Here is a 10,019-nt window from a genome sequence, read left to right as displayed (position 1 = left end):
CTGCTGCTCCCACTGCAACTTACATCGACCCATCCATCTCAACACTGAAGACACTCATCAGACCAATGGTTTTCCCACCTCTCCCACCTCTCCCTCCATCCACACATCACTCTCTATATCCTCCTGTCCCCAGGCATTTCTATCTTTATTAGATTTTCTATGTTACCCTTTTGGGTTAGTCAGTCAGCCCGGACTGTGGTGCCCTTTCCAATCTTGCAATGCTGTGGTTTTGCACTTTCATTCTGTGACTATGTCTTGATGTCTGTTTTACAGCCCCATAACCCTCCAGTGCAACCCATCAGCCTATAAATCTCTGGATTCCAGTTGTATCTCACTGGCTGAGAAGTGCTTTAGGGAGTTGTTACGTCATGAGATGCTATGGAAATGGATGACTCTCACTTGTATAAACTTCTCACGCAGTGCTGCGGAGGAGCTGTACTGTCAAACATGCCATGCATCCAGCTTCACCTGCCTCTGAGCTGGATGTCAAAGAATGACCTTGAAGAACTCACACATAAATAGGGTAGTCAGAGGCTGGGGATCCTACAGCAAGTGACTCACCTCCTGACTCCACAAGGCCTTCCCGCCATCTATAGTCAAAGAAAGTCCAGTTTATTATCAGATGCACAAGTCCATGTGTGCACCGGGGCAATGATAAACTTACTTGCAGCAGCATCACAGGCACAGAGCATCAGATAAGCAGCATTCACAAGATAAACAGAAATTAAACATAAGTTAGACACAATTTTTGCAAGAAAGCTCATTGGGAGTGGGATGAAACACTCTCCTCTTGCCTGGATGAGTCCACCTCCAACAACATCCAAAGAGCTCCACACATTCCAGCACAAAGCAGCCGCTTGATCGGCACCTCATCCTCCACCCTAAACATTCCTTCCCTCCACCACCGCTACACTGCAGTTACTCCCCCAGGCTACTCCCACAGCACCTCCCAACCCACCACTGTACCGCCGAGAAGAACAAGACAGCAGGGACGGCCACTTGCAGGTTCTCCACAACTCACACACCATCCTGACTTGGAAATATATCCCCATTCCCCCGTCACCAGGTCTAAATCCCAGAACACCCTCCCCAGCAGCACTGTGGGAGCACCTTCGCCACACGGACTGCAGAGGTTCCAGAAGGCTGCTCACTCCACCTTCTCAAGAACAATAATTCCTGGCCTCATGAACAACAACCAGATTGCAAAAAAATGAATAAATTAAAAAAGCAAGAGATTTTGCAGTGCAGAAAGGCCAGTGCTAGTCCCACAACCAACTTGACTAAAACAGATGATCTGGTCACTACCACAGAGCCGTGTGTTGGAACTTGCTGTACGTGGACTGGCTGTTAAGATTTCCCTATAACCATTGACACTACACTTCAAAATAACCTCATCAGCAGTAAGCTGTTGATGAAGATGTACTACAGAAATGTAACTCTCTCCGTACTTTATTGTCTTTTCACAAATTCCAGAAGAAAGTGAGAAACAGAAGCAGGAGGAGGCCATTCAGCCCTATGTTTCTTTTCCACCCTTCATTAACATCATGGCTGATCCTCTACTTTCAACACCACCCTGCACCAACCCCATATCCAGTACTTCTCCATGTAAAACAGCTTGTAAGCTTTATTTGCACTGACCTGTCACACACTCGCAGGGCACGGGTTAGATACACAGTGAAGCTCCCTCTACACTGTCCCGTCACACACTCCCAGGGCACGGGTTAGATACACAGTGAAGCTCCCTCTACACTGTCCCGTCACACACTCCCAGGTCATGGGTTGGATACAGAACGAATCTCCCTCTACAGGGTCCAGAGGGGGTTCACAACAATAATCCTGGGAATGAAAGGGTTAATGTGTGAGGAGCATTTGATGTCTCTGGGTCTGTACTCGATGGAAGTCAGAAGGATGAGGGGGGATCTCATTGAAACCTACCGGATACTGAAAGGCCTGGATAGAGTGGACGTGGAGAGGATGTTTCCATCAGTGGGAGAGTCTAGGATCTGAGAGCACAGCCTCAGAATAAAGGCACGTCCCTTTGGAACTGAGATGAGAAGGAATTTCTTCAACCAGAGGGTGGTGAATCTGTGGAATTTGTTGCCACAGAGGGCTGTGGAGGCCACATCACTGGGTGTATTTAAGGCAGAGATTGATAGGTTCCTGATTGGTGAGGGGGGTAAGGGTTACAGGGAGAATGGAATTGAAAAAAATCAGCCATGATTGAATGGTGGAGTGGACTCAATGGGCTGAATGGCCTAATTCTGCTCCTATATCTTATGATCCACACTGTACTATCACACCCCCACAGGGTTCGACATACAGTGAAGCTCCCTCCACACTGTCCCATCACACATTCCCGGTGTCAGATGCAGCGTGAAGCTCCCTCTACACCGTCCCATCACTCCCTGGGCACGGGTCAGGTGCAGCGTGAAGCTCCCTCTACACCGTCCCATCACTCCCTGGGCACGGGTCAGATGCAGCGTGAAGCTCCCTCTACACCGTCCCATCACTCCCTGGGCACGGGTCAGATGCAGCGTGAAGCTCCCTCTACACCGTCCCATCACACATTCCCAGTGTCAGATGCAGAGTGAAGCTCCCTCTACACCGTCCCATCAGGTTGTGTAGAAGGAGGCTGTTCGGGGAGTCTGTAATGTCCCAGGGCTGGGGCTGCCAGTTCCTTTGGGAGGAGGTACTGTGCCTGGATCCTCCCACTCCGGTTACCCGGCGCTGGTCAGCTGAAGCAGCCGGAATGAGGAAAGTTTGTTCAGCTTTGCACTGCGGTCCGGGCTGGGCTGCTTTCAGCTGACCTGAGTCCATGTCGTCGGAAGGACTGCACCAATATCTGTGCCTGGACCATCATCCTTGGTCTCACTCACCCTCCCATCCTGCTTCCTCTCTCTCACTTACTTTATTCCTCAGTGTGTCCACGTGGTACCAGGGATGGGTGTGGTTTCTGGATCCTGTGTCCACTCCACCCTCCCCTGTGACAGGACATCCCACAGCTGCCCAGCAGCTGCAGGCTCTCCTGTCACCCTGTCACCTGTTAGATCAGTTGAAGGATGGGATTAACAGCTACATCACCCCAACACCAGGACTGAGACCAGTGTAGAGTGCAGTGTCAGCCCCTCAGCCATCGGCACTGCCTCAGAGGTGTACCGGAGGGCTGTCCTCTTCCTGAGGAGCGAGGGGCGGTGTCCCTGGCCTGTGCAGACCTACAGGAGGCCAGGACGTGGAGAAGCATCCAATGTCCTGTCCTCCATTCCCAGTGAGCTCCTCCTCCCCCACCTGCACCATCCGGGGGAGATGAGGTCCAGGATCCCCCCCGATCCCGCCCACTCCTCCGTCACATCTGTTTATGCAGCTGGCGCGGGAGGAGGACACAGAAGGGACAGCGCACCTCGTCTAGGAAGCTCGGGCGGAGTGCGGAGCTGTGCCTGCAAGGAGGTGAGGCACGTTCAGGACCTCGCCTGGTTCCACTTCAGCAGCCTAAGACAGCCCCGCTGCCCCTCCCTCTGCCCCACACCAGAAGCAGTGACCGTGGGGGTGGGGTGTGGGGGGAATCGAGCCAGCAGTTGGGAAGGAGGGGAGACACTGGGCAGAGGAAACACAAACATCTCGAGGAGCTTCCCCTGAACACCAACGTGTAGCCTGAGGCTGAGCTCACTCCCAGACCTGGCAGTGAGCTTCCCGCAGGAAATCCACACCATCCCAGGAGATAAATCCACCTGGCTCTTGGTGTCAGGGGGTGAGTCTACAAGTGCAACCAGGGGGGTGATTGCCTTGTTGGTCCCAACTCTTCAGCCGGAGTCAGGGGTGGTACCAGGCTGCCTGCTCCACCTTGTTGTTCACCTGAGGTGATGTTTCTGTCACGCTGTGTGAGTGTGTGCACCCCTAGGTCCTGAAACCCTCTTTGAGAGCTGGTCCCACACAACATGAGCCATCTGGTAGAAATGACCTCTGTGCCATTCCACACCTGTGCGGAGCCTGTTCCTGTTCAGTCCAATCCTGCACCCTCTCCATCTGCCATCTGGACACGCCATGGTGGTCTGTCCTGTCAACTGGAAGAGAGGATGGTCCCCAGTGGTGGTCTCTATACACTGGGGTCTTTCCCCTTTACATCAGGGACCTGGAGTGGAGAGTCTTGTACGGGTCAGTACCATGCAATAGGTTTTTAGGCTGGTTCATGAACTCCCAGTTCACCTGTGACCTGAAGGAGACTGAGTTCCATGAGTATCCAGGGTGTGAGTGGCTGCAGCCCCTGTCTGACTATGTAAAGCAGCTGCTCCTCGAGTTGTGGACAGTAAGGATCACATTTTAATTCAATATTTTTTATATCTTAATGAAATAATTTTAATCAAAATTTGCAAATAAACATGCAAAAGGTGGGCAAAAAAACAAATTCGAGTAAAACTCCCTTTGGCAATTAGTGAGACCTTCCCCCATCGAGTGGGTGGGGGGAGAGGTGGTGGAGAGAGTAGGAAGGAGGAGGATGGGGAGGTGGACGAGGGACAGGTAGAGGGGAAAGGGGGAGGATTTGGGTGGGGGGAGTGTGTGAGTGGGGGAAGATGTGGGTGCGGGAGAGGTGGAGGGGTGTGGGTGGGGGAGAGGTGGAGGGGAGGGAGGGAGTGTATGGGTGGGGGGGAAGATGGCGAGAGTTGGGGAGAGCTGGGGAGGTGGAGTGGAGGGAGCGTATGGGTGGGGGAGAGGTGGGGGGAGAGGTGGGGGAGTGGTGGGGGAGAGGTGGAGTGGAGGGTAGGTGTGGGTGGGGGAGAGGTGGAGGGGAGGGAGGGAGTGTATGGGTGGGGGGGAAGATGGCGAGAGTTGGAGAGAGCTGGGGAGGTGGAGTGGAGGGAGCGTATGGGTGGGGGAGAGGTGGGGAGAGGTGGGGGAGAGGTGGGGGGAGAGTTGGAGGGGAGGGAGGAAGGGAGTGTGTGAGTGTGAGTGCGCGGGAGTCCCCAACCCCCACTGGGTGAACTTCCCCGACTTTCCAACCTTCCACCATTGAACTGTGGTCCCAGGCACTCGGACCACCTCCACCCACCCACCCCCCCCCCCCCCTCAACCCAGCCTGACACTGATCACATGACACACCTCCGTTACCAAGGCAGCGAAGTTATGCTGCAACTTTGTCAAAGTTTGCTCAGGCCACACCGGAGCAGTGTGTGCACCTCTGGTCACCACAGAGAGGGATGGGACTGCACTGGAGGGGGTGCAGAGGAGGTTCTCCGGGATGGTGCCTGGGACGGGCGCTGTGCTGATGGAGAGACTGGGTAAGTTGGGCTTGTTTTCCCCGGAGCGGAGGATGCTGAGGGGGTGTGAGAGGTGTACAACGTTCTGCGGGGTAGAGATAGGGAAGAGAGAAAAGTGTCTACAAGCAGAGCGCATGGGTTTCAGGTGAAGAGTCGGTTTAGAGGGGATCTGATGAAAAAATTCAGCCCGAGCGTGGTTGAAGTTTCCAATCAACTGCCCGAGGGGTGCAGCAGGCGGAGACTCTCGGGACTCTACTATCGAGACCAGCACTTAATCGGCAGGGCAGAGAAGGCTGTGAGCCAGGTGCTGGGAACCAGATGGTTAGCAGGGACCTAGTGGGCCGAAGTTCCTGTTTCCATTCTGTATCACCACTCTAATTACCCTCAGTCTCTGCTCCATGAGGGAGGAACCTGCCTTAATGCAGTCACTTGATGATGTCCCGGGCCATCTTACAGGCAAAGGATTTTATGAAAAGGGGTTTTCTACAGTAAAGGGGAACAGGCGGAAGTGTCAGAGAGAGAGGGGACATTCCGGGAGTGGTGGGGACTAACACCTGGAGTGATGCGGAGGAGTCATTTCTATTTGCTTTCAGGAATTAACCCAAGGAGTAAGAAGCAAGGCTGTGCAGGAGATGTGAAGGTGTTGACACCCGGGCTCAGACCCCAGTCGCTGGGAGGTACAGGAAGATAATCGGGCCAAGTTTTAAGCAGTCGCGGTGAACTTGCTGGTAGTTTAAACACACGGTGGGCGTTGCCCTCCAGATAAGAGTTTGCTGTGGGTCCGGCGGATGGGCATGGGAGTGGGATGTGGGGTTACTCTCCAAATCCGGCCCCAGCACACTCTGAACGTGTGGACAAGGCGGGGGCGAGTAGGGGGAGAGCTCCCTGCTCCCCGGGATAGACGCTGGGTTCCCCCGGCGCAGGAGGGGGAGGTGAGTCGGGGAAGTGAAATCCATGGCTGGAATCTGCTCACGTTTCGTTTGAATGAAGGGAGAAGTTTGGAGACAAATTAAAACTCTCCCGTGAATCGGAGGTTAAAGCAGTAACGAAACCAGACGTGTAAAATCCGTCCCTCCACACCCGAGCTGAATATTCGTTCATTGTTCGGTCACTAAGCCCCAAATAACTGTAGGAACCCCTCGCTCGCAGAAACCCCGCTCCTGCCTCGGTCTGACCAAAGGTCCGGCCGCCGCTGGAAAGCCACAAACCTCCCCGTTTGTGGCCAACATCTGGGCTCTGCGCCGCGGATTGTTTCGTTGATTTACCAAGCAAGTGTTCGTTAAAACCACGAAATTCGCGGTCCGCGAACTGAGGCGCTGATGTGTCCAAGGGTGCGGGTTTTTCCCGGGCTCTGTTCTCTTGCGAACGCAAAAAAACAAGGTTGCTAAAACCATATGTATGATGCAGGAGGGGGGCAGATTCAGATTCTTCCCACCCGGCGCAAAAAATGTGCAAAATCGGTCTCTAAATGTCAGTAATTCCCGAACAGGATGTGTTCACAATGGGATGTCAGAAGGCCACAGTGCGTGTGAGTTTGGTCTGAGATTTCGGTAACGGGACAGGCCGCTCCAACACCGGCACCCGGCGGGGAAAATTAAACTTAAGGAAGCGATGGCTGGAATTTGCCAGCCTCTGCCCCGCCCAACACCCCCCATACGATTCTGTTTCGATTCAAATGGGTTGTGCAGAAAATCTCAACCATCAACAACATGTTGTTCAATTAACCGACGCCGAAATTGCTCCAAATTTTGCATCCGGATCACAAGAGATTCCCCACCCTCGCCAGAAATCCCTGGTACACGGTGGCGGATCAGTGCTCCCGGGAAGTCGGACACATCCCTCCCGACCCAGGTCCTTATTCGATATTTATCGAATTATTCCGTTCGCAGAGAATGCACCTTGTGTTCAGGAGGCGGTCAGGTGTTTTAGTGTATCGAAAATAACTGGGGGGAGGCGACTGGGGGTGTTGTGTAGAAGCTGGGGGACCGGCATTTTGCCCAGCCTCCTGGGAGAGTCGGGTTAGAGCCGAGAGGGGAGACGGCGCCGGATTCAAGCTCCCCTTCCGCCAGTGTTGTCCGCTCTCGCAGCCACACACCGCCGCCCGCAACCAGGGGCAGCGCCACACGCAAACCCCCTCCTTACCCTAAAGTCATATCTCTTCATCGAATGGGTTCAAGTAAAAAATGAATGAATTCAGACCCGGCGCGAAAACAGGAGAATTATCGAAATGTAACCTGCAATTAAATCGAATCTACCTGTTTTAGCAACGCCTCGCTCGATATGCAGAAACAGTATTAAACTAGTTTAAATATGTGTAAAATAGACCAACTTTGCAGGTGATAAATATTGGCAGTGGCGCGGTTTGGTGAGACAAATCAGTAGCGGCTCCGTTTAGAACAGGTACAAAAACATATAATTAATACAGATAAATATATCAACAAACAAACTAAAATAAAGATGCCTGTCTACAGCATTACAATTCAGTGTGACCACTCCTCCTGCTGACGAGGTAATTAATGGCGCCTCCAATACACAGCGCCGGCGCTGGATGGGAAGCTGAGAGCGAGAGGTAGGAAAGTGCCACTGCGTATAATTGATCATCACCCAATCAACAATAACTTGTTAGCAATCGTCAATTGCCCCTCTCTCCCTCCTTCCCCACTCTAAAGAGAATATTATTCGCTTGCCTGCATACTTGATGTGACAGAGCAGGTCAGAGCGTGGAGGAGAGAGAGAGGGAGAGAGAGAGAGAGGGAGGGAGAGAGAGGAGGAGAATCTGGATTGGGAGCGCGCAGCGGATTTATCATCGCTTCTCTCCGGTTCTGGTGAGCTTCACCCTCTCCCTAGTCAGACGGATTGTGAGAGACAGCGACTGCGAAGTTGGTTTGAACTTTTGCTCTCCTTGTTCTAGTGAGTGAGTGGGAGAGAGAGAGAGAAAGAGAGAGAGAGAGAGAGAGAGTGGAGAGGGGAGGGAGTCAACTAGACCCGAGGATGAGTTCCAAAGAAGAGGCGAAGTCTTCCTCGGCTACCTTGCACTCCTCACTAGACGAGCGGAGAAGAAGCCCGCTGGACCAGCTGCCGCCCCCGGCCAACGCCAACAAGCCCCTGACTCCATTCAGCATCGAGGATATACTCAACAAACCGTCGGTGCGGAGAGGCTTCGCTCTGTGCGGAACTAACCACCTCCTGTCAGCGGCCGACAAGCACACGCCTTCGGCCCTTGCCCTGGCCGGCCGACCCGGGGTCCTGTCCCAGACCTCGCCTTTGTGCGCCTTGGAGGAACTCGCCAGCAAAACTTTTAAAGGGTTGGAGGTCAGCGTTCTACAAGCGGCGGAGGGTAGGTGGAACTAACGCCTTGGCGTTTCTCAAACTTTACCCGGTTTGACAGGCTGGTAGAACTGCACGGAATTTGACAAAACCCCGTTTGCAAATGTGAAGAGGCATCGAAATAAAACTTTGATTTTTTTTTGGAGGGTGGGAAATGTTAATTGAATTTGATATTCGTTGCAATAGATTTTGAGCAGAATTGGTCGCTGATTCTCCCGTTGAACGGGTCCGCCAGCGTTCAGCACCGAAAGAACCAGACAGTATTATCACCGGCTTAAAAATCAGCAGTGTTTCCACATTATACGCTAAACATTGCGGGTTTCCTTTTTAACAATTCCCTTGGGTTGGTATATTTTAATTTGTTAACAGTATGGGTGTAGGAAACACTCGGGGAGTTTAATTTAATCGAAGTGTGCGGGGAAAGGGAGTTTTAAATAACAAAAATCCCACGGATTAATTAAAAGATGTGGGAAAATTCATTACCGTTTACTCTGCGAGAAGCTGGAGGGGTTCGAAGGGAAATGTCAATAATGAAATGTTTTCTCCTGCATTGGGTTGACATTGAAATTCCTTCGTTTCTCTCCGCTCTAAAAAGGGTCTGTTTTAACAGGGAGAGACGGGCTCACAATCTTCGGGCAGAGGCCGACTCCCAAGAAACGCAGAAAGTCGCGGACTGCCTTCACCAACCATCAGATCTACGAGCTGGAGAAGCGGTTTCTGTACCAGAAGTACTTGTCGCCGGCTGACCGCGATCAGATCGCCCAGCAGCTGGGCCTAACCAATGCCCAGGTCATCACCTGGTTTCAGAACCGCCGGGCCAAGCTCAAGCGGGACCTGGAGGAAATGAAGGCGGACGTGGAATCGGCGAAGAGACTGGGACCAAGGCAGCTGGAAAAAATTGTGGAACTGACGGAACTGGAGCAGAGTGCGGCGGAGATCGGCAGTAAGACCAGATCTCAGAGTCACAGTCCGGTCAAAAGTACCTCCGCAGATGCCCATGCACTGCCGTCGCCACTGGCAATGGGTCACCCGACCCGCAAAGACTACTCAGAGGAGGGCGAAGAGGAGGAGGAGGAGATTGAAGTCGATGACTGATTCCTTTTTTTTTGTTTTTTGCCTTTCTCACCCCGACCCCAGTTGTTCCATTTTATATATAAAAACACAAAAATTATTGCAAAAAAAATTAAGAGAGCTTCCGCGCCGACTTTCTACAGTGCAGCTTCAAAAGCATGTTCCAGAAATTATCCGATTTCTTCCTTTAATTCTCTAGTTAGAAACGGGCTCAATCCGAGGCAGAAATATCCCAAAAAAGAGAGAGAGAAGCAATAATCGGTGTTTAAGATTCGCCAGAACCGCACAGAATCTGGCGCAGCTATTTAATAATTTCGATTTCTATATATTGTATATAAAGAAAAAGCCTTTATGAATTAGGAGTGGCGGGTT

The 10,019-nt window shown here is 52.3% G+C and overlaps 1 protein-coding gene across 1 annotated transcript; it reads left to right on the top strand.

The window, feature by feature from the left end:
* The first annotated feature begins 8,240 nt into the window (after window positions 1-8,240).
* On the top strand, window positions 8,241-9,671 carry LOC127576862 (transcription factor LBX1-like). Its single transcript, XM_052027667.1, has 2 exons — window positions 8,241-8,586; window positions 9,187-9,671. Exons 1-2 carry the CDS (start codon window positions 8,241-8,243, stop codon window positions 9,669-9,671), a joined length of 831 nt encoding a protein of 276 aa, XP_051883627.1.
* Window positions 9,672-10,019: the final 348 nt, after the last annotated feature.

The sequence above is a fragment of the Pristis pectinata genome, chromosome 12 (assembly GCF_009764475.1).
Source record: "Pristis pectinata isolate sPriPec2 chromosome 12, sPriPec2.1.pri, whole genome shotgun sequence".
In the NCBI taxonomy this organism is placed as follows: domain Eukaryota; kingdom Metazoa; phylum Chordata; class Chondrichthyes; order Rhinopristiformes; family Pristidae; genus Pristis; species Pristis pectinata.
Note: the sequence above shows the minus strand (reverse complement) of the source record. Positions and strands in the feature narration are given on the sequence as shown.